We start from the raw sequence: 24,097 nt of genomic DNA on the forward strand, positions 1-24,097 counted from the left end.
ATTATCAGGCCTTTTGGGAACAACTCAGTCCTTCGTTGTGCAAGGTTTATAAAGAAGCGTGGGATAAAGGTGTATGGTCAACGTCCATGAATACAGGGGTGATTTCCTTGTTGTGGAAAAAGGGCTCTAAAAAAGATTTAAGAAATTGGAGACCCCTGACATTGTTAGGTCTAGACATCAAGATTTTAGCTAAAGCCCTTTTTTTTTTCGGTTGCAGGCAGTAGTGCCTAAGTTAATTGGAGTGGAACAAACATGTGGGATACAAGGGCGTAGGATGACAGATAGTTTAGCGGTTATAAGGGACAGTTACCTTTATAGCCATGAGCGGAATATCCCCCTTTGTGGGTTAAGCTTGGATTTAGAAAAAGCCTTTGACAATGTCAGTCATGCCTTTCTGATGAAAGTCCTAGATAAATTAGGATTTGGAGAAGTCTTTCAGAGATGGATTCAGGTGTTGTATTCTGGTTGTAGTAGTGTTGTGAATGTGAATGGTGTACAGACTACTACAGTTGCAGTGAAAGCTGGAGTAAGGCAGGGATGCCCGTTGTCTCCCACCTTATTTATATTGGTGATGGAGCCATTAGCGTGTGCATTACGAGCTAATGAGCTAATTAAAGGGTTGACCCCACCGGGTAGCGGAGGGTTGGAAATTAAATTTTCCATGTATATGGATGATATAACTCTGCTGCTTACAGACAATAAGTCGATTGAAGTAAGTTTGGCAGTTTGTGAAGCTTTTTCAGCAGCCTCAGGGATGAAAATGAATAAAGAGAAGAGTGAGGTGATTTATTTTAAGTGGCGGGAGATTAAAGAAAAATGGGATTGCAAGAAAAATCAGAAACGTTGAAAATTTTAGGGGTGGAAATAGGAGAAAATATGAGAATTAAGAATTGGAATTCAAAATTACAAAAAATACAAGGGAAACTGTTGAACTGGAAAGATAGGGAACTGTCCTTTATAGGTAAGGTTCTGGTGTTAAAAGCTGAAGTAATAGCTTCTATAGCCTTTTTGGCAACGACGTTGCCAATCCCTTATGAAATATTAACTTCATTGAGGAAGGCGATGTTTCATTTCCTTTGGGGAGGTCAACATGAGAGAGCAAAGAGGGAAATTATGTATAAACCAGTAGGGAAAGGGGGGAGAGCAGTACCGGAAATAGAGTCCAAGTGTAATGCGATGTTTATCACTCCAATTCTTAAGGCATGTTTTAGTGACCCTAAAGATAAACTTTGGCCATATTTTACTAGGTTTTGGGTGGGTTGGAAAGTGTTACAGGCGTGGGGTGTGCGCCCCCCCCCCTTAACGTGCCCTTCTCTGAACAATATCCTGTAATTTACAAGGTAGTGATTTGTTTGTTGAAACGTTTTCCGACTAAGATAACATTTCAGGAGATAACTCGTGCAACTATAGAGGAGACATTGTTTCCAACAGTTAGTATGTCACCGATAGGAAAATTACGTGAAATCCACACTAAAATGGCTTGGGGTAATGTAAATAATACATTTCTGCTAAATTCTCATAAAGACTTAGCGTGGCAAGCTGCCCAAGAATGTCTGCCAACAAGAGCCTTTTTGAAAAAAAGGGCGTGCACGAGGAGTGCACAATGCCCAAGAAAGCGGTGTGGGGGTGACGAAACGGTTAAACATTTATTTTGGGAATGTTTTTTTGCACAAAAAGTGTGGGGCCTATTAAGACAGTGGTTGAAAGATCTAAGTAAAGAAGAGTTGACATATGAAATTATAATGTATGGTTTTTTGAAAACAACTTGGGAGAAAGGGGAAACATGTTGGTGGATAATGGTGAATTGTGTAAAAGATGCTTTGTGGAGAGCAAGAAACATCTGTGTATTTAAAAAATATGAAATATCGGAAAGAGTTGTAATCAACAGCACGATTCGTTTGTTGAAGGATTACATTATAAGAATCCCCTTTGGGGAAAGTGAAGAGGACAAAAGAAAGATGTGGAAAGTACCAAAGAAGTATTTGAACATTTGTATGTAGAATAATGTGAGACTAATAGTCGTGGTTTTGACCCCTTTTGTTGTTTTTTTTCCTTTGTGGGTTTCCCCATTTGGGTTTTTGATTTCCGATGTTTCATTGTTTATTTGTTTTATTTTTTTATGAATGAACTGATGTAATTTTGGTTTTTGAACAATAAAACTCTTTGAAAATTGAAATTGGTTCACCCAGGGCGAGGCTCAGCCATTGCACTGCGGTTGTACTGACCCCTGTGAATTCCCCAAATGCGGGAATCTCAACTGCATAATTTGTGGTAGTGGGGGACTGCGTTCGTGCTCTCCCCACAGTCTTGTGTCTGTGACCAAGTGGTCGTCGGGGTTAAATAAAAGGAAGTAATAAAATGACAACGCCACCTAGGGGAATTTCACCCCCAGGAAATATATTTAAGAAAAATAGATAAAAGGAAGAAAAGGAGGCCGCACAGATTTAAGGATGCACACTGAGGCAGGCTGGCTCCAATATTAAAACAGTTTTATTTATAGTAAAAATAAATAAAATATTAAAAACCAAGATGTAGCGTCATTGTTGACTGTGTCCTAAAGTGAAAATAAAACAATCATGGAACTCGGACTTACCAGCAGCCGTGGAACCAAAAGAAAATCACAAAATGAAAATCACTGCAGCCCACCCGGTGCTGTACAAAAGAAAGTGTGAAAACGACCCACCACCTAAGGTCCCAGGGCCACTGGCACGTCCTCCGTTCACTGAAATAAAACACATAAAAATATGTTAAAAGAATAAAAGGACACTTTTCGCTCGCTACAGATCATAAAAAACTAAATTACACTTTAATAACTTTAATAAAAGAGATCACACACACGCAGGAAAGCTTATACCCCACGGGTCAAACTACCACTCGTGCTGGTAGTAGTTATTCTCAATTGCAAGCCGGTCTGGCTCCCCACCGGCTGAGACCGGCAACCAAGGAGATTTAAAGTCCCAGTACGACACTCGGGCAGAGGGTCGCTTCAGCCCGATCACAGAAGCGTGGGTACGAGCAACAGTCCAGAATAAAATAGAATAAAACCAGGTGAACCAGAAAAAGGTAAGCCTACTTAATAAAAACAAGATAAGACAAGCTAAAAACAAGACAAGATAAGACAAGACAGCAGGCTCCACCGAGGAGGAGTCCTCACAACAGCGGCTGGGAAGGCGTTTTACTCTTCCGATTTAGGTTGGGCGATTTGCCACGGAGAAGGGAATACAGCAGTCAAACCCTAAAACAACAGATAAATGTAACCTTAGACTCTTATAGCTATGAATGCTAATAAAAGTATCGTAATTGTCGGGCTATAAGCCGCTACTTTTTGCACAAGCTTTGAACCCTGCGGCTTTTAGTCAGGTGCGGCTTTTCTATGGATTGTCCATGATTTTTGTCATATCGTAAGACGATTTGTTTTGTTTGTTCCGCTGTTGTACGGCACTACGTTGCCTGGCGGAAGGATCGGGGTTCAAGAGTGGTATGTTAGTCACATGTCCGTCCGCCAGGCAACGTAGTGCCGTACGAAGTAGCGCGAAAAACAAACTTCAAAGTAGCGCTACGCGTTCAGCGGGAGGCGTGGATGATGAGCGGCGATAAACTTGCGAAAAGCAAGTTATGCCCAACTCCACCGGTGGATTCTGACAGCGTGGAAAAGTGTGAAAACATCCACGATCAACAACGGATTTTGAAGGGCTGGACTGCTGCATGATGGAGAGGAGGACTCCGACACTGACAATGAGGATTTCTTTGGTTTTGAAAGTGACAACGAAGGAGAGAAGCGGAGAGTGGATGACGAAGCCATCCTGAGCCTGTTTGTATCCGACACTGGAGAAGAGGACTTTGGTGGTTTTAGTGCGCAGGAAGAAGAGAAAGATGGTGGTGAATGACTGACTTTTCTTCTTGTTAAAGCTGTGTCACTGCACCTGAGCCTAAAAGGTAGTCCGAATCTATTTTTCTGGTGTGCTGTAGGTTACTGTTATGTACTACATGTGCAAATATGTACCCATAACTTGTTTTTCAAAATATTAATAAAAGGGGTGTGTCTCCAAACAGCCATCTCTTTCCTGACAATTCCCTTTGTGCATATTCTCTTACATATGATAAGTCAACATTGAAACACCTGCGGCTTTTGGTCAGGTGCAGCTAATGTATGTACAAAACAGGATTTTCCCCTGATTTTAGCTTGTGCGGCTAATATTCAGGTGCGCTTTGTAGTCCTGGAAATACGGCAGTTTTAACGGCTTACCCCAGGACCGGAGGCACTATACTCTCACTGGTGGGGATAACACGAGCACCTCTCTCCGCAACGAACAAACTGCCGCGCTAAAACAGGACGCAAAAACTATATTAACACAAATTCCAGTACTCGGAGGGAATCTGAGGTTAAGCGAGAGCATACCTGTAGCTGTCATAGGATCTGCTCTTGCTGATCAGTCCGTCGCAGTGTGCCAGCATTTACTGCTGCTTTGCGCTGAATGCACGGCAGGAATGATCCAACAAAAACACCGGATTAGCTTTATACGGGCTAATGCCACCCTGCAATCAAGATGCAGGTGGGTTCCCAATTAACCTAGTTGCGCAGCGAAGAGAACAAGCGCAGGAGAGAGAGAGAGAGAAAAAGAAAGGCGAGTAGCCCATTTGGCTACATCTACCCCCCCCCCCTTTTTTTGTATTGGCGCCCCGACAATAACTCAAGGAACCTAACACCATGGCCTGAATACGGCAAGCTGAGCATTAGCGACTGGTGCAGATTCAACAGGACGTTGCAAGTGATGAACATTTGAGTTCTGACCATCTCAAAGATACACCAGCTGACCGACCTTTAAAGGAACAGGGTGGACACTGTGGTCATGCCGCTCCTTGCGACGGTCAGCGGCCAGCGACAACTATTCCCGGAGGCGCTGCAATACCGGGTCGATGCGTGGAGCGAACAGAGTGAGCCCCTTATTCGGCTCTCTATTCTGAAAATGTGTTTAATATGTTGCCCCCGAATCGGGGGCGTATCAGATATTAAACTGATAAGAACAGATTTTTTTTTCATTTTTTTTTTAAATTTGCTTTCCAAAACATTTCCATACTTTACATTTACATTTGACATTTCTCATATATCTTAACATATTACTTTCCAAATCATTGTCATACCTTCATTTCTTTACACCTAAATAAACATTCTACAGAAAGAAAAGAGAAGTTGATCAACAAGAAAATCCCACAAAATGAAAGACCAGAAACCGAAGAAACAATCGCATTTCTATTATCTCGCTCCTTATCACTTACCACCTTTTTTTTGGTGGTTTTAAAAAGGTGATTTTCCACCTATCCTTAATTGTATCACTTCCCCACTTTTCTAATTCGTGCCAGTATATACTTTCAAATTCTTACTCTATTGCCTTAACTGTTCCTATCTCTCCCCATTTATACACTCCAGTTATATGTCCCTGCCTTGCTTTCCATAATTTAAGTTTTACAATTGATATCAGCATACAAATTATTTTGTTTTGTTCTTTCCCCACTCCTTTAACCCCAAACGAAGTGATTTCAGGGCGGACAGAGAGGACTTTTGCCCTCTCTGTACAATATTCGACCGTAAACTTTTTGATTTTTTCCTTTATGTCCTCCCACCAAACCACGTTGTTACTGTATAAGCTTTTCATCTCGGCCCATATCGGGAAGATTTTCATGAAGCCTTCCCTATAGGCTTTCTCTGCGAGGACGTCGTTGTTAAACTTCCAATACCCTTTTCCAAAGTCTGGCCCTACTATCTCGAGCTCCACATCAACTGCTTGATGATCTGTGAAGAGGGCTGGTATTGTTTTTCCCTCTATTATTTTGCACTTTTTTTCTACTAAAATGTAATCTAACCTACTCTTCACCCCCCTTGTGTTCTTCCAAGTATACCCCACTTGCTTTCCCAGTAACTTCCCCATTACGTCAATTAATCCATATTTCTTAATGAAGGTCCTAAAGGGGAGGGAAAACTTTTCCCTTTCCAAAGAGCAATTAAAATCCCCTCCCACAATAATATCTTTCCTAGTCAAAAAACAAGTATCCATTTTTTGGAAAAGGTCCTTACGTAGCCCGTGCTCCACCTGTGCATATACATTTATTATCTGGCATTGAGTCCCATTTTTATCAATATCCACCACCATTACCCTTCCTTGTATTACAGTAAAGCTCTCAATTATCTGAATATCCTTATCCCCACATAACACCCCAACTCCAGTCCCATGTACCCCCCCAATGCTCCAAGAAGCTTCCCCTCCCCTCCATTCCTCAGTAAACAAAGCAACATCCCTCTCATCTCTCAGATGAGCTTCCTGGACCAAACAAACATCGAAATTGTAGCTCAATAAAAATTCATAAACAATTTTTCTCTTTTGGGCACTTTTTAACCCCCTAACATTCAGGGTAATTATCCGTATTTTCCCCATACCATAAACAAAAAGCAAGTGGAGCACTAAGGGCAAAAAAATAAATAAATAAAGAGAAAAAAAATTACAATGAGTCTCTTGGTATATTTTACCTCCTCTCTTGGATTCTCTAACTATCCATATTGACATGTAACAAAAGGTCTTTTATGAAAGAGTCCTCTGACTTTTCTTCGCTCTCGCCTCCCTCTTCCATATCTCCATCGCTTGTCACATCACTTAGAGGGGTATGCATGCACTCAGTCTGTGTTCCCCTCAACACATACCCCTCCACATTTCCACCTTCCTCCAAAACCTCCTCCCTAACATCCTGATCTCTTAGCTTACCATCTTCAGAGAAAGCAGCTGGACTCACCTTTCTCCTCCTTTTTGCAGACTTTCTCCGTGGTTTTCCGACCACTTCCCAACATTTTTGGGGTTCCTCCCCCTGCTGTACTTTCTCGCCATCTTGCTCAAGACTCCTCTCTCCCTTCTCCTCACGTCGCACGTCCCCTCCTCCACACTTTCCACTTTGTCCTCGTTAGCCTGATTTCCAGCAGCTGGTAGCGGCTCCTGTGGCCTTGCTCCTACACCAGAGTCTATTTCCTCTTCACTACGTTCTTCCCCAATAAGTCCAGTCTTTACCACGGCTGAATAAGGCCGTGGCTTAGTACAATCTCTCGCCATGTGCGCATCCGAGTCACATAAGTGACATCTTCTGGGCTCCTTGCAGTCCCTCGTGATATGTCCAAGCTTGCCGCAACTCCTACACCTCACCTGGTCGCATTGTTCCGCATTATGTCCAACACTCCCGCATTTCCTACATGCTTGAAAGAATGGGATGATTCACCATACGCCACACTTCTGTGGCCTCTCCAATAGAGAGGCCTCTAACTGGTATCACAACTGCCCGCTCCTGCACAACAGAAATGAGAGAGCGATGTTTCGTTAAAATGTCCAAGCCTTGATTCTCCAAATTAAAAGAGACTAAAAAGGATTTTAACTCAGCATAGGCTGAAGGAAGAGTAAAAGAGACGGGTACTCTAAGATCTACTGGTATGAGTTTCTTTTGTCTTAGGTAGCTACCTAACCAAAATCTGACCCATGCCTGTGTTTGGGGGTTGCTACTATGGCCCGTAGCCTGTCTCATGTGGCTACTTGTATAGAGGCTACCCATGAATAAATACAGATCTGGGACTCCCTTGCCTCCATCCTCCTTTAACTTCTTCATTATCTCCCTTCTGAGTCTTTCCCATTTAGAACTCCATAGGAAGTAGAATATGGCCCGTTCCAGTTCTAGCAGCACATTTCTGGGTAGCAGAAAAACTGTGCTAACTAGTAGAAGCAAGGGTAAAATCACTGCCTTAATGACTAAAACCTTCCCCCCAAGAGTCAGCGTTCTCAGTCCCCAGAACCCCAGTCGTTGCTTTACTTTCCCTATAATTTCAGGCCAATTTGTCTTACCTCCTCCTTCCTTGTCAAATCTAATCCCTAAAATCCTCTGGTCATTTTGTGCCACGTTCATCTCAAGTCCAGTCAGCTCAGTAGTCCCCCATGGTCCATAAAATTGTGCCTGAGTCTTACTCTTGTTGAGCTTGGAAGCTGAGGCCTTCCCAAACCAGTCAGTAGCCTCAAAGGTCCTCTTCACCGATGGAAGGTCTGTACATAAAATGTTAATATCATCCATGTACAGAACGCACTTTGCTGTTTGTCCACCACTCCCAGGTATTTCCATCCCCTTTATTCCTTTATCTTTCCTCAAGATCTGTGCCAGGGGTTCAATACAAATAACATATAAGAGAGCAGACAAAGGGCATCCCTGCCGTACACCACAGTGTACCCCCACCTCACTGGTCAGGGTCCCATTGACAACAATTCTACTCCCGATCCCATTATATAGCAGCTTCACCCAAGAAATAAGTCGTTCTGGAAAGCCCATTTTCTGCAGCACTCTAAAGAGATACTGATGTGATATTCGGTCAAAAGCTTTCTCAAAATCCAAATTCAAGACGATTAATCGCTTGTTTCTATCCCTTGCAAAGTAAATGGTATCCCTGATCAACACAAGGCTATCCGCGATCTTCCTGCCCTTTACAGCGCAGGCTTGGTCCTGGTGGATTATCTGACTAAGAACCGGTCTTATCCTTACTGCTAAGAGCTTACTAAATAGCTTGCAATCGCAATTTAGGAGCGTAATTGGTCTCCAATTTCTCAAATCAGTCTTATCTTTGCCTTTGTGAATAAGCGTGACTAAACCTATTCTAAAACTGTCAGGCAATCTGTCCAATTTGCTAAAATCTGTAAACACTGAAAGTAGGTCCACAGCCAAAATGTCCCAAAATGTCAGATAAAATTCAATCGACAGTCCATCTATCCCAGGGGACTTTCCAGTTTTAAAACTCTTAAGACACTGGTTGAGCTCGGACAATGTGAAAGCTTGCCCTAGAATACCACTAGCCTCAACAGTCTTATCAATAAACTCCAAGGTTTGTGTAATGACTTCTCCGTCCACATTTTTCTCCCCATACAACTCTTTGTAATAATCTTCAATCACCTGCATGATATCCCCAGTATTCTCAACTTTTTGTCCAGCTTTGTTCCTTAATTGAGAAACAACACCAGGTTTACTCATAATTTTTTTTTAAAAAATCTTGTACATTTTTCACCTTCTTCTCTCTCTTTCTCTCTACTTCTTAATATGACTCCCTTACTTTTTATGTCCGCAATCCCCTGCATTTCCCTTTTGACCTCTTTAATTTCTTCATTAAATTCAATCCCCCATTGATTTAAGAGATAGTACCTCTGTAGTCGTTTCTGCAACCCCCTCATGCGTCTGTCCTCCGCGGCCTTCTTCTTTTTTCCAGCCTGTTTAAAAAAATAACTGTGTCCTTCCCTTCACCATTTCCCACCACAAAGCCCGTGTTTCATAAAGGTCCTGGAGGGTCTGCCATTCATTATACTGCTCCCTGTACTGGCTGACCAGATTCTGGTCCTCCAGCAAGGAGCAGTTAAGTCTCCACACTCCTCTCCCCATCGTCACACCCGAAACAAATGAGATAGTAGTGGACAGCATCAGGTGATCAGAAAAGAAGACAGGCATCAATCTAGCCTCAGTTGGTGAAACGTCTCTCACAAACAAGTAGTCAATTCGAGAGGCCCTAGCTAAAATAGGCCGAGCACTTCTGTTGCATATACTCCTCCTGCATAAATTTAAACATTCTTGTTTTCGCCCTCTCCTGAAACAAAACCTCCTGTTCCTTTAATAATATATTCAGTTCCTCGCTCTCTTCCCAGTTCTTTTCCTTATTTCTCTGAGCTTCTATCCCTGCACTCTTCGCCGCTTGCGGCTGCTTTCTGGCTCTTGTTTTGGCAGACCTTACTTTTTTTGGCTTTCTTGCTTTTGCACAAAGTCAGCAAAGGGGGCACCGTTCCCAGAGGCGCTGCAATACCAGGTCGATGCGTGGAGCGAACCCCTTATTCGGCTCCCTGTTCTAAAAATGCGTTTAATACGTTGCCCCCAAATCGGGGGCGTATCAGATATTAAACTGATAAGAACAGATTCTACACTTGATCTTAGCCAAAAGGCCGAGAAGCAATGGCCTCCCGCAGGTTCCTGGCTGAGCCGCCTTCTCGGGACACTTCTCGCTTGTGACGGTGCGCTCTTTCACTTGGCTCACAGGGAGGGAGCCGCTTCAAATCTCCGCCCACCTACAGTACCTCAGAGGCCTGCGGAGCTTCCTGGAACTGTGCGTGTAGCTGAGATATAATATACTGAGTGTGAACATTCTCAAAACTGTATTGTATATAGTTTATTTATTTTTTATTGTGTAAATTTAATTTATGTAAAACTAAGGTTCCACGTGTCACTGTTGAAGTGGGGCATTAATCAGTGTGACGCCACTTGTAAACATGTTGCGTGTGTGGGGTTTCCCAGCCAGAGCTGCATGGACTCCACACTGGTGAGGCACACTTTCTGTAGCTCCTCTCCCTGTACTAAATTATACATTTAAATTTGGTGTATTTTTCTTTGCTAAGTATTAGTTCTCATGGCTAAAAGCTCCCAAAGTGTTTTTGATTGCTTTGAACGAGAAAAATAGTAATTGGAACTGCGTTTTATCTGTTACACCATCCGTTTATGTGGTCCTTACTTGTGCTAAACAGGGATGAGGAGAGGCCTGCTGTTGCTGTGTGACACTGATTTTGCTGCTGCACTTTGTCTTTTAGGTATGTGTAAATGTATAGGTTATGTTTTATGTGTATAATGAGTTCATCACCTGAGGCTGCACACTGCATAGTATTTTCAGCCATGTTGAGAAAAGTTAAAGTTGTTTGAATATGTATTGTGTAATTGATCCATCTTAGTGGGGATTTAAATATTACAAGTTATTATTAGTGGCTTCATATTTGTCTCTGTTTTACCCCACTATAACATTTGACTTTAAAGTGGCTGTTGGGAGAATCGTTGTTTTGATAGATTGTATTTTCTTTTATATATTGTAAGCAGAGCTGCATGGACTCCACACTGGGATGAGGAGAAGCCTGCTGTTGCTGTGTGACACTGATTTTGCTGCTGCACTTTGTCTTTTAGAAATAAATCCAGTTTCCAGCCAGTCTGTGTCTGTCGTCACAACGCAGTCAACCATTTGAAATCTGCTACACGCGCTTTCTTCTAGTTCTTCTTTTGAACAACGAGGAGAGGGGCCAGCCAGACGGCAGACCCTGCCAAAAATAGGTGCGACTCCTTAACCTCCCTCTTCACGGAAGTCTTTAGTAAAAGGCGAAAGACTTGTACGTTTTGAAGAGAAGCCAGAGTGTGTGTTTCTTTGGCCTCGCAGGAAGCCGCAGTGACTCCTCGTCCCGGCTTCCGGCGTCACGGTAGGCCCTGTTTGCTTGGCTGAAGGGGCAGATCTCAGGCCCCGCCTGCTCTGCTCCAGAGTTCCACTTTGACAGGAAAGGGGTGACTGGAGAGGAGCACATATGTTACTGTAATACATCACATCCAATTTCAAAGGGATGTATGGGACATCCCTCCCACCTTTTGATATTGTCTGATACATAGTTGTTCTTTTACATATTCATACCCCCCCCCCCATATTAATTTAAAAATTCCCCGTGTTAGCACCTTCCTATGAGTCTGTGGCATTGGAAAGACATATGCCAAATGGAGTAGGGCAGGTAAGATGTCAGCTTTTACGGCCAAAACTTTGCCAGTTATAGTGAGCTTTCTTTTTGACCACATCCCCAATTTCTTTAAGATCTTCGCTATCTTCAAATCCCAGTTGTAATTTGCTGGATTTCCAAAATCAATGCCCAGGACCTGCATGGGCCCTTCACACAAAGAAAGCCCGCAAAGCGTCTGTCTCCTACCTGCCCATCGTCCCAAAAATTTATATTTTGATTTCTCCTCATTGACCTTTGACCCCGCAGCGCTCTCAAAGGTCTGTATTGTTCGTATCATCTCCCTCACACTTCCATCATCTTCCAAGTAAAGAACTGTGTCGTCAGCGTACTGGGAGATCTTCAACACCTCCCCCCCTGGCAAGGGCACTCCTCTAATTTTCTCGTTTCCTCTTATTGCACATGCCAAAGGTTCTACATATATAACATAGAGTAGGGCGGACAGGGGACAACCCTGCCGTAGCCCTCTCGTTTGTTGTACTTCCTCTGTTAAGTGTCCATTTATCTTTATCTTGCAAATTATGTCAGTATACATCATACTTATCCAATTCAAAAATTTTCCTCCTATATCAAAATTTCTCATCACCCTCCATAAGAAATCATGATTGACCCTATCAAAAGCTTTTTCCTGATCAAGTGTTACGCATATTGTTGTCAAGTTCCTCTTTTCGATGTATGTAAGCACATCTCTATGTAATTGTAAGTTCCAACCAATCTGCCTGCCCTTTACCCCGCATGTCTGGTCTGCATTAATAATAGCAGCCAAGACTCGGGCCAGGCGTCTTGCTAGAGTTCGACTCAAAATTTTGTAGTCTACGCAGACCATTGAAAGAGGCCTATAATTTGAAAACTTATCACACCCGTCCTCATACTCTTTGGCATTCTACCCGTTTCACACATTTCTTCAAATACCTCCAACAAGTGGTCTCCGATGAGATCCCAAAAGGTGATGTAAAACTCCTTTGTGAGTCCATCTATCCCAGGTACCTTGTTATTCTTCATTGTCTTTATCGCCTCGTATAGTTCGTGGTTTGTTATGCTCCTTTCCAAAAGCTTCCTTGCGTCCTCTGGTAACCTCTCTTTCAGAAAACCTAAAACCATTTCTTGAGCCCCTCTATCTACTTCTTCCACACCAAACAATGAACTGTAGTACTCCTCTACCATCTTCAAAATATTATCCCGTCCAGTAACCGATTTCCCTTCCCTTTCCACTTCCATAATTGCCCCTTTTTCGCTCCTCGGCCTTTTGGCTAAGATCAAGTGTAGTATCTGTTCTTATCAGACTGCACTTGCTTCTCGGCCTTGGCTAAGACTGCGATCGTCTCCTTTGGGTGCCTGGTCAACTAAAAAACTTTGGTATTCCCTCCACTTTGAAGGTAAGTGTCGTTACTATTTGCCCTTTTTGAAAGCATTCCTTGTTGTGTCTTGTCTTTCATTGTTTCAAAGGCGTCTGTTAGCTTTGTGGTGCCTCCGTCATGGCGGCCAACCATGCCAGCTTGCGGAGGCACCACAGTGTGCGTTTTAGCTTAACTGAAAATGTTGGAGAATTGCCAAAGATGTCCAGGTTGGATTTTTCCAGGAAGATGATTCAACAGGTGTTGGGATTTTCACCAAACGACTTGAACTGTATCCTGACTCTCCCTTTCAACAGGGGTTTTGACGTAAGTTTTTGCTCAAGCGCATTGTTGGAGGAGTTTTGGATGAGGTACGAGAATGTGAGACCACAATTTGAAGCATTTTCAATGTTGAGAAACTGACGGACAATACCTTGAAAACGGTGATTGTCAGAATGTTTAATGAAACGGTTAATGCTCAAGATATTTGTGTGTGGCTGGGGAGATACTGCACGGTGAAGGGCCAGGCGAGGAAGGTGAGGGATGTGGATGGAATATGGAACTGTGCATGGAAGGTCCCCATACAGCAATGGGAAGACCCCCGTGGGTTCTGGGGCCTGAAACACCTCCCATCCATGATAGTTTTGGGGGGATAATAGAGGTTACATTCATTACCAGGGCCAACCAAAGCTCTGCCGGAGGTGTGGGGAGCATGGGCATCTGATAGAGGCGTGCGAGGAAATCATTTGTGGGAAATGTAAGGAAAGAGGGCATACGTATGCTGAATGCAAAAATGACCGTAAGTGCAATCTGTGTGGAGGAGAAGGGCATCTCTTCAGGGACTGCCCGAGGTCATTTGCAAATAAACTTAAGGGGAAAAACCTGTTTAACGAGCAAAACCTGAGTGCAATAGGCAATGAGGTTGTCTTGATTGATGCAGCTGGGCCTGATAATTTGAACTTGCCGCCAGAACCCGTGAATGGAGGTGAGGAACAGGGAGAGGCGGGAAATGGGGAGGAGCATGGAAGGCCGGCCCAACCAGAAACCTCAGAGGAGGGGATGGGCGGGCAGGTGGAGAGTGGAGCTCAAGAAGGGGAAAGCGGTGCAAGTGACAATGCCCAAGATCACTCCCCCCCCGACACCCAGTTGGCAAAGAGGACTGCAGCAGAATTGTCTTCTGGAACAATTGTTTCAGGGAAGAGGGGTAGGCTTGAAACACCGTCAGGGAGTTCCTCAGGGGAGGACTCCAGGGTCTTCCCCTCTGACTCACCAAACGAGGTTTCCTTCCTTAACATAGTTTTACAGTCAACTCCCAAGGATCGTATGGCGAATGCAGCTTTGCGACAAAGGCCGTCACCTAGAGTCTGTAAAGGGAATAGAGCGACAGTCCTCCCTCCTGAACCATGTGAGGTGAAGGAAGAGCTCCTTTCACTAGAAATAAATTGACGTTAGGATCCTCGAAGCTTGGGCTGAGCCTTTCTTGAGGAGAACAAACTCCCTTTAGTTTTATAATGACTAGCTTGCCTCTTGTTTTACTCCTTATGGCTCTGACCTTCTCATCTATAAATGTTAGAAGTGTTAGGACCAAAGTGAGAGCCCAAAGTGTGTTATCCTTTCTGAATAGTGTAACGTCAGATGTGATTTTAATTCAGGAATGTGCAATACCTTTCTTAAAAGCATACAATCAGTGGCAGGATATGTGGCCGCAATCGTCAATATGGAGTGGATCAAACGGGAATAAAAATGATGGAGTGGCCGTCTTGGTTAAAAACCCCCTCGTGCTGGTAAAGGGGAGCACTGTGGTGAGAGAAGGAAGAGCGCTTTTAGTCAATTTGAAATATATGGAAAAGGATTTTAACCTCTTGAACGTTTATGGGTCTAATGATAAACACGAGAGATATGATCTCCTAGAGGCACTGCAGCCCCACTTGTTGGGGAGGGTGCCTTTAGTATTTGGGGGGGTATTTTAACTGTGTTTTAAGCAGGAAAGACAGGAAACGAGCCAGTCAAGATTTTAAGGTCGATAAGACGTCACTCTTATTGCAGGGGATGGTTAGAGATTTTAAACTAACAGACTGTTTTGCAGCAGTGCACCCCAGGGAGGAGGGCTATACCTGGTTTAGTGGGGATGGCGCTAGGGCCTCTCGAATTGACTACTTGTTTGTGAGAGACGTTTCACCAACTGAGGCTAGATTGATGCCTGTTTTCTTTTCCGATCACTCGATGCTGTCCAGTACTATCACACTGGCTTCGGGTGTGACGACGGGGAGAGGACTGTGGAGACTTAACTGCTCCTTGCTGGAGGACCAGAATCTGATCAGCCAGTACAAGGAGCGGTATCGTGAGTGGCAGACCCTCCAGGACCTTTATGAAACACGTGCATTGTGGTGGGAAATGGTTAAAGAAAGGACACAGTTATTTTTTAAACAGGCGGGAAAAAGGAAGAAGGCTGCTGAGGATAGACGCAGGATGGGGCTGCAGAAACGATTACAGAGGTACTATCGCTTAAACCAATTGGGGATGGATTTTAATGAAGAAATTAAAGAGGTCAAGGAGGAAATGCAGGTAATTGCGGACATAAAAAGTAGGGGGTCATTTTAAGAAGTAGGGAGAAAGAGAGAGAAGAAGGTGAAAAATGCACAAGATATTTCTTCAAGAAAATTATGAGCAAATCTGGTTTCGTTTCTCAGCTAAGGAACAAAGCTGGACAAAAAGTTGAGAATACTGAGGATATCATGCAGGTGATTGAAGATTATTACAAAGAGTTGTACGGCGAGAAAAATGTTAACGGAGAGAATATCACACAAACCTTGGAGTTTATTGATAAGACTGTTGAGGATAGTGGTTTTCTAAGTCAAGGCTTTACATTGGCCGAGCTCAATCAGTGTCTTAAGAGTTTTAAAAGCGGGAAGTCCCCAGGGATAGATGGACTTCCGATTGAATTCTACCTGACCTTTTGGGACATTTTGGCCGCGGACCTACTTTCTGTTTTTATAGATTTTAGCCAACTTGACAGACTGCCTGACAGTTTTAGAATAGGGGTAGTCACTCTTGTTCATAAAGGCAAAGACAAGACCGATTTAAAAAATTGGAGACCAATTGCGCTCTTAAATTGCGACTGCAAGCTTTTTAGTAAACTCTTAGCAGCACGGATACGACCTGTTCTAAGCCAGATAATTCACCCGGATCAAGCCTGCGCTGTTAAGGGTAGGAAGATCACAGACAGCCTCGTATTGATCAGGGACACCATTTGTTTTGCGAGGGATAGAAACATTCGGTTAATTGTCTTAAACTTAGACTTTGAGAAAGCTTTTGACCGGATCTCGCATCAGTATCTCTTTAGAGTGCTGCAAAAAATGGGGTTTCCAGAACAGTTTATCTCTTGGGTGAAACTGTTACAGTGGGGCAAAAAAGTATTTAGTCAGCCACCGATTGTGCAAGTTCCCCCACTTAAAATGATGACAGAGGTCAGTAATTTGCACCAGAGGTACACTTCAACTGTGAGAGACAGAATGTGAAAAAAAAATCCATGAATTCACATGGTAGGATTTGTAAAGAATTTATTCGTAAATTAGGGTGGAAAATAAGTATTTGGTCACCTCAAACAAGGAAAATCTCTGGCTCTCACAGACCTGTAACGTCTTCTGTAAGAAGCTTTTCTGTCCCCCACTCATTACCTGTATGAATGGCACCTGTTTGAACTCATCATCTGTATAAAAGACACCTGTCCACAGCCTCAAACAGTCAGACTCCAAACTCCGCCATGGCCAAGACCAAAGAGCTTTCGAAGGACACCAGGAAAAGTATTGTAGACCTGCACCAGACTGGGAAGAGTGAATCTACAATAGGCAAGCAGCTTGGTGTGAAAAAATCAACTGTGGGAGCAATCATCAGAAAATGGAAGACATACAAGACCACTGATAATCTCCCTCGATCTGGGGCTCCACGCAAGATCTCATCCCGTGGGGTCAAAATGATCATGAGAACGGTGAGCAAAGATCCCAGAACCACACGGGGGGACCTGGTGAATGACCTGCAGAGAGCTGGGACCAAAGTAACAAAGGTCACCATCAGTAACACACTACAATGGCAGGGAATCAAATCCCGCAGTGCCAGACGTGTTCCGCTGCTGAAGCCAGTGCATGTCCAGGCCCGTCTGAAGTTTGCCAGAGAGCACATGGATGATACAGCAGAGGATTGGGAGAATGTCATGTGGTCAGATGAAACCAAAGTAGAACTTTGTGGTATAAACTCAACTCGTCGTGTTTGGAGGAAGAAGAATACTGAGTTGCATCCCAAGAACACCATACCTACTGTGAAGCATGGGGGTGGAAACATCATGCTATGGGGCTGTTTTTCTGCCAAGGGGACAGGACGACTGATCCGTGTTAAGGACAGAATGAATGGGGCCATGTATCGTGAGATTTTGAGCCGAAACCTCCTTCCATCAGTGAGAACTTTGAAGATGAAACGAGGCTGGGTCTTCCAACATGACAATGATCCAAAACACACCGCCCGGGCAACAAAGGAGTGGCTCCGTAAGAAGCATTTGAAAGTCCTGGAGTGGCCTAGCCAGTCTCCAGACCTCAACCCCATAGAAAATCTGTGGCGGGAGTTGAAAGTCCGTGTTGCTCGGCGACAGCCCCAAAACATCACTGCTCTCGAGAAGATCTGCATGGAGGAATGGGCCAAAATACCAGCTACTGTGTGTGCAAACCTGGTAGAGACCTATAGTAAACGTTTGACCTCTGTTATTGCCATTTTATGTACAGACCTTTCGTCGGTGAAGAGGACTTTTGAAGTGACTGACTGGTTTGGGAAGGCCTCGGCTTCCAAGCTTAATAAGAGTAAGACTCAGGCACAATTTTATGGACCATGGGGGGCTACAGAGTTGACCGGACTTGAGATGAATGTGACACAAAACGACCAGAGGATTTTAGGGATCAAGTTTGATAAGGAAGGAGGAGGTAAGACGAATTGGCCTGTAATTATAGGGAAAGTGAAGCAACGTCTGGGGTACTGGGGACTGAGAACGCTGACCTTGGGGGGCAAGGTTTTAATCATCAAGGCAGTGATTTTACCCCTACTTCTATTAGTCAGCTCAGTCTTTATCCCACCCAGAAAAGTGCTGTTAGAACTGGAACGGGCCATTTTCTACTTCTTATGGGGTTCTAAATGGGAAAGACTTAGAAGGGAGACAATGAAGAAAATGAAGGAGAATGGAGGAAAGGGGGTCCCAGACTTGTATCTGTTTGTAGGAAGTCTCTATACGAGCAGCCACATGAGGCAGGCTACGGCCCATTCTAGTAACTCCCAAACACAGGCGTGGGTCAGATTTTGGTTGGGGAGCTACTTAAGACAGAAGAAACTGATACCAGTGGATCTTAAAGTACCCATCTCTTTTAGTCTCCCTCCAGCCTATGCTGAGTTAAAGTCCTTTTTAGTCTCCTTTAACTTGGAAAATGAAGACTTGAACATTTTAACTAAACACCGGTCTCTCATTTCTGTTGTGCAGGAGCGAGAATCTGTGACTCCAGTTCGCGGCCTCTCTATTGGAGAAGCCACAGATGTGTGGCGTATGGTGAACCATCCCATTCTTTCAAACAAGCTCCGGGATTTGTCCTGGATGGTGGCCCATGGGATCCTCCCAGTCAGGGCCGTCATGCACTCCCGGGGCATGTCTGCAACAGCTATGTGTCCCCGACCTGGTTGTGGCGCGCCAGAGACGGTGAGGCACCTACTCTGGGAGTGCAGTGCTGCCGTAGACCTGTGGGAAATGGCCGGCTCCTCGCAATTCCCGTACTTACCAGCAAGGGAGGTCCTAACAGCACAGTTAGTACTCTATGGGGTGAGCCAAGGAGCAAAGGCACAAAGAAAAGGCTTTGAAAAGCAGTGGCTCGCCCTCGCTGCTATAAAGGACGCCATCTGGACCTCCAGAAACTTGCTGGTAAGAAAGCACATGCAGATCCCCCCCGTGGCTGCTCTCCGAATGGCAACAGCAATAATAAAAGAGATATGTGCCACAAACATCAAGCCTTGAGAGATGCCACAAAGAAGAATCGCCTCTGTGCCCATTCGGATGGAGGAGTCGGAACCGCATATAGAAAGGTCAAAGCAGCAGCGGCTCTCCGGGAGAGGTAGGTGGGAAGGAGCAAGGTGGCGAGGATCCCCTCTGAGCACCAGCAGCTTGGGAAGGGACGGGATGGCTCTTACAAACTGTTTTTCTTTTTAAAAAAAGAGGGGTATATTGCTCCTGTGCAAGCCCTTTTAAAGAAAGAAAAAAGGGGGAAGGGAAATAAAAAGCAATTTTTTAAACTGGGTGGGAGTTTGAATTTTATGAGATGATTGTGTTTGGTTTTTATGTTTGAGTGTCAATAAAATTTTTCGAAAGATCTTGCAAATTATGTCAGTGTGATGGCATGCCACACATGGTAAGCTCCACACCTCACCACCCGCTGATTCACTTTAGTTTAATTTACAGTCACTACTTTAAAATATTCTACTTATTGTTCAATATTGTTTCTTTATTAAATGTATTTATTTTTCCATCACACCTTCCAATGTTTATATGGCGTGCACACATATTAACCTTGCAAGGTCAAAGTTCTGTTTTATGTTATATTAATACATCTTTCTTTGTTTGAGTTACCTGGGGGTTGGTGTCTCCTCCTGTCTGGCAAAAGGTGTGGCAAAGGGCTGGGAGACCTGAAGTACCACTGACAGCCTAATTGGATTGCACCACATGCTTCATTGCCTGGGGAGTGTTTCATGTTTGTTTAATTGTTTTGTATTAGTTGGTTATATGGCAGCCATCTTGTTTTCCCCGTGTGTGTCATTTGGTTTAGCTAAACCGGTATTTAAGTTCCCCTGTGTGTCATTTCAGGAGGTCAGTTTATCGTATGTTTGTTTGAGGTTTTGTTAATTATTATCTTGAGTTTAGTCTATTGAGTTGACCTCTTTTATTGGTCTGCATGTTTAAGTTTTGGCTTTGTTAAATATATTTTCATATTTTTGGGTCAATAAAACCCGTTTTTTGAATTAAAACCACCTGTGTCCTTTATGCTTTACTGCTTGGTCCCTGACAGTCAGTATACATCATACTTATCCAATTCAAAAATTTTCCTCCTATAGCAAAATTTCTCATCACCCTCCATAAGAAATCATGATTGACCCTATCAAAAGCTTTTTCCTGATCAAGTGTTACGCATATTGTTGTCAAGTTCCTCTCTTCGATGTATGTAAGCACATCTCTATGTAATTGTAAGTTCCAACCAATCTGCCTGCCCTTTACCCCGCATGTCTGGTCTGCATTAATAATAGCAGGCAAGACTCGGGCCAGGCGTCTTGCTAGAGTTCGACTCAAAATTTTGTAGTCCACGCAGACCATTGAAAGAGGCCTATAATTTGAAAGCACAGCAGGTGAGCCTTTCTTATGTAGAAAACTTATCACACCCGTCCTCATACTCTTTGGCATTCTACCCGTTTCACACATTTCTTCAAATACCTCCAACAAGTGGTCTCCGATGAGATCCCAAAAGGTGATGTAAAACTCCTTTGTGAGTCCATCTATCCCAGGTACCTTGTTATTCTTCATTGTCTTTATCGCCTCGTATAGTTCGTGGTTTGTTATGCTCCTTTCCAAAAGCTTCCTTGCGTCCTCTGGTAACCTCTCTTTCAGAAAACCTAAAACCATTTCTTGAGCCCCTCTATCTACTTCTTCCACACCAAACAATGAACTATATGATAGCATCCCGTCCAGTAACCAGTTTCCCTTCCCTTTCCAGTTCCATAATTACCCCTTTTTCCTCTTTCTTTTTCATTTGAGCAAAGAAATAGGCCGAACACTTCTCCTGTTGCATATACTCCTCCTGCATAAATTTAAACATTCTTGTTTTCGCCCTCTCCTGAAACAAAACCTCCTGTTCCTTTAATAATATATTCAGTTCCTCGCTCTCTTCCCAGTTTTTTTCCTTATTTCTCTGAGCTTCTATCCCTGCAATCTTTTCCTGAAGCTTCTTAAAAACCTCTTTAGAAGCCTGCGCTCTCTGCGTACTATAAGCAATTGAGAAGGTTTTTATTTTCTTTTTTGTTTCTTCCCACCACCTCCTCTGTTTTCGTACAAATCTTTCAGATCCACCCCATTTCCGAAAATTCTTCTAAATCTTTCCCTATACTCATGTTCTGTCAAAATATTATTGTTCAATTTCCAGTAAGCCTTACCAAAAGTCGCTTCTCCAAACCTTACCATTGCCCAGATTGCTTTGTGATCTGTGAAGGGGGCAAAAATTGTCCCCCCTCCCGTTACCTTTTCCTTATCTCCTACTAATATATAGTCCAATCTGCTCTTCATTCCCCGACTATTTTCCCATGCGTGACCAACCCGTTTGCCTAACATCTTTCCCATTGCATCCACCAGTCTATACTTAGTCATAAAATCTCTAAGCAAAGGCGATCCACCATCCTTATCTAGCGAGCAGTTTAAGTCGCCTCCCACAAAGGTCACCTTACTTGTCATAAAGCAAATGTCCAGGCCAGCAAAAAGTTCTCTGCGGGCCCGTGGTTCTGCATGTGCATAAATGTTGACCACGCGACATTGAAGTCCAGCTTTCTTGATGTCCACCACCAATACTCTGCCTTGAATTACAGAAAAAGTGTCTATAATTTTGATACTTTTCCTCCCGCACAGGACTCCCACCCCTGATCCGTATACACTCCCCACGCTCCATACTGCTTCACCTCCTCCCCACTCCTCAGTGAAAAGGAGTACGTCGCCTTCATCTCTTAAGTGTGCTTCCTGAACCATACATATATCGAAATCACACACTGTCAAAAATTCATATACCGCTCTCCTTTTCCAGAAATTCCTCAATCCTCTAACATTTATAGACATTATTTTAATTTCACCCATTTGGCTTATAAAAGGGTCAAGGAAAGACCAGTTTCCAAAAACTTACTCGCTGACCCAAACAATGACTTAAGGTCACAGGATATAGCACCCCGCAGGGCCAGAGGAGCTTGCGCCACAAAATAAGAGTGAGCACAGCCCTTCTTTCCCTCTACTTTGCCCTTCATGGTGTAGACTGCAACCCCAAGCTTTCTTGGGAAAATAATGATCGTATTATAAAATTATCCAAAACACCTTCGGTCTCACTTCCATCTTCCATTTCGTTTTCGCTCATCGTGGCGTTCAAAGGAGTGTGCATGCACTCAGTTTGGGTCCCTTTCGGTGCGTGCCCTTCCGTCTCACTGGTCGAAGGCTCCGCTCCTACCTCTTTCCCATCTCCCCCCTCCGGGGTAGTGGTCGGGTCCCATCTCCTCCTTCTTTTTGCAGTCTTCCTCCCTGTTCTCTTAACCACTTTCCACGGCTGCTCTGCGGACTCCATGTCCTCACTCTTTCCTTTCCCTCCATCCACGTGTCTCCGCTCGGCCTCCAGCAGGGGGCCCTTCGTCCTCTTCTCTACCTCCTCCTCTGTCTCATCAGTCTTATTCTCTTCACCTGTCGGTGATTCCAAATCCGCCACAGGTGCTCTCGCAGCTTCATTCCTGCTATCCTTTTCTTGCCCCAGAAAACCCTTTACTACTGCCGCATAGGGTCTGGGCTTCGTGCAATCTCGTGCCATGTGTTCTTCAGATCCGCATAAGTGGCACCTCTTTGGTTCTGTGCAATCTCTTGTACTGTGGCCCATGCCATTACAGCTTCGGCACCTCACCTGGTTGCAGTGCTCAACGTCATGTCCTTTGCCACCACATTTCCTACAACTCAAGGGTTGGCCCGCATAGATAAGGAATCCTCTATCGGCACCGATAGAGAAAACCGCAGGCGGGTGTCGGAGACCGTCCTCACTGTTTAAATCTTCTTGTAATTGTATCCGGAATTGTCTCTTGCCTGTCCATATGCTTAATCCATCTTTTATCATTCGTACCCCTGGAAACACTTTGACGTGCCTTTCCAGGAAGCACCTTATCGTCTCTTCCGATACCCACGGATTGTACATGTGGACAGTTAAGATTCTGTAATCACTTCTGTACAAAGGGGTCACCGCGTATCTTTTTAGGTCTTCGCTAAAGAGTTTTATTGTTCAAAATCAAAATTACATCAGTTCATTCATAAAGAATGAAAAACAAATAAGCAACCAAGACTCTGAAATCAAAAACCCAAAATGGGGAAACCCACAAAGGGAAAAAAACACACACAAAAAAAGTCAAGTAAACAACAACTAATACTCTCACATTATCCTACATACAAATATTCAAATACTTCCTTGGTACTTTCCACATCTTTCTTTTGTCTTCTTCGCTATCCCCAACTGAGATTCTCATAATGTAATCCTTTAACAAACAACTCATACTATTGATTACAACTCTTTCAGATATTTCATATTTTTTAAATACACAAATGTTTCTCGCTCTCCACAGAGCATCTTTAACACAATTCACCATTATCCACCAACACGTTTCCCTTTTCTCCCAAGTTTTTTCAAAAAACCCATACATTATAAGTTCATATGTCAACTCTTCTTTACTTAACTCTTTCAACCACTGTCTTAATAGGCCCCACACGTTTTGTGCAAAGAAACATTCCCAAAATACATGTTTAATCGTTTAGTCACCCCCACACCTCTTTCTTGGGCATTGTGCACTCCTCGTGCACTCCCTTTTTTTTCAAAAAAGCTCTTGTCGGCAAGCATTCTTGAACAGCTTGCCACGCTAAGTCTTTATGAGGATTTAGCAGGCATTTGTTATTTACATTACCCCAAGCCATTTTAGTGTGGGTTTCACGCAATTTTCCTATCAGTGACATGCTACCTGTTGGAAACAATGTCTCCTCTATAGTTGCGCGCGTTATCTCCTGAAGGGTTATCCTAGTCGGAAGACGTTTCAGCAAACTAAACACTACCTTGTAGATTACAGGATATTGTTCAGAGAAGGGCACGTTAAGGGGAGGGCGCACACCCCACGCCTGCAAAACTTTCCGACCCACCCAAAACCTAGTAAAGTATGGCCAAAGTTTATCTTTAGGATCACTAAAACATGCCTTAAGAATTGGGGTGATAAACATCACATTGCACTTGGACTCTAATTCTGGTACCGCTCTCCCCCCTTTCCCTACTGGTTTGTACATAACTTCCCTCTTTGCTCTCTCATGTTGACCTCCCCAAAGGAAATGAAACATCGCCT

At 43.7% G+C, this 24,097-nt stretch overlaps 1 protein-coding gene, 4 non-coding genes and 1 pseudogene across 5 annotated transcripts; 3 read left to right on the forward strand and 3 right to left on the reverse strand.

Annotated features, from left to right (window-relative positions):
* Positions 1 to 2,166: 2,166 nt before the first annotated feature.
* Positions 2,167 to 2,303, forward strand: LOC120744995 (annotated as a pseudogene).
* A 2,572-nt stretch (positions 2,304 to 4,875) lies between these two features.
* Positions 4,876 to 5,070, reverse strand: LOC120744991. The gene has a single exon (XR_005698517.1). It is a non-coding gene; the product is annotated as a U2 spliceosomal RNA (small nuclear RNA).
* Positions 5,071 to 9,822: 4,752 nt separating this feature from the next.
* Positions 9,823 to 10,004, reverse strand: LOC120744997. The gene has a single exon (XR_005698521.1). It is a non-coding gene; the product is annotated as a U2 spliceosomal RNA (small nuclear RNA).
* Positions 10,005 to 11,109: 1,105 nt separating this feature from the next.
* On the reverse strand, positions 11,110 to 11,222 carry LOC120744993. Its single transcript, XR_005698519.1, has one exon. It is a non-coding gene; the product is annotated as a U5 spliceosomal RNA (small nuclear RNA).
* A 1,593-nt stretch (positions 11,223 to 12,815) lies between these two features.
* Positions 12,816 to 13,002, forward strand: LOC120744992. Its single transcript, XR_005698518.1, has one exon. It is a non-coding gene; the product is annotated as a U2 spliceosomal RNA (small nuclear RNA).
* Positions 13,003 to 17,684: 4,682 nt separating this feature from the next.
* Positions 17,685 to 19,304, forward strand: LOC120744936. The gene has a single exon (XM_040049514.1). The coding sequence runs from the start codon at positions 17,826 to 17,828 to the stop codon at positions 18,957 to 18,959; it is 1,134 nt and encodes a 377-aa protein (XP_039905448.1). The 5' UTR covers positions 17,685 to 17,825; the 3' UTR covers positions 18,960 to 19,304.
* Positions 19,305 to 24,097: the final 4,793 nt, after the last annotated feature.

Source organism: Simochromis diagramma, unplaced genomic scaffold (genome assembly GCF_900408965.1).
Source record: "Simochromis diagramma unplaced genomic scaffold, fSimDia1.1 OVJJ01000611.1, whole genome shotgun sequence".
NCBI lineage: Eukaryota > Metazoa > Chordata > Actinopteri > Cichliformes > Cichlidae > Simochromis > Simochromis diagramma.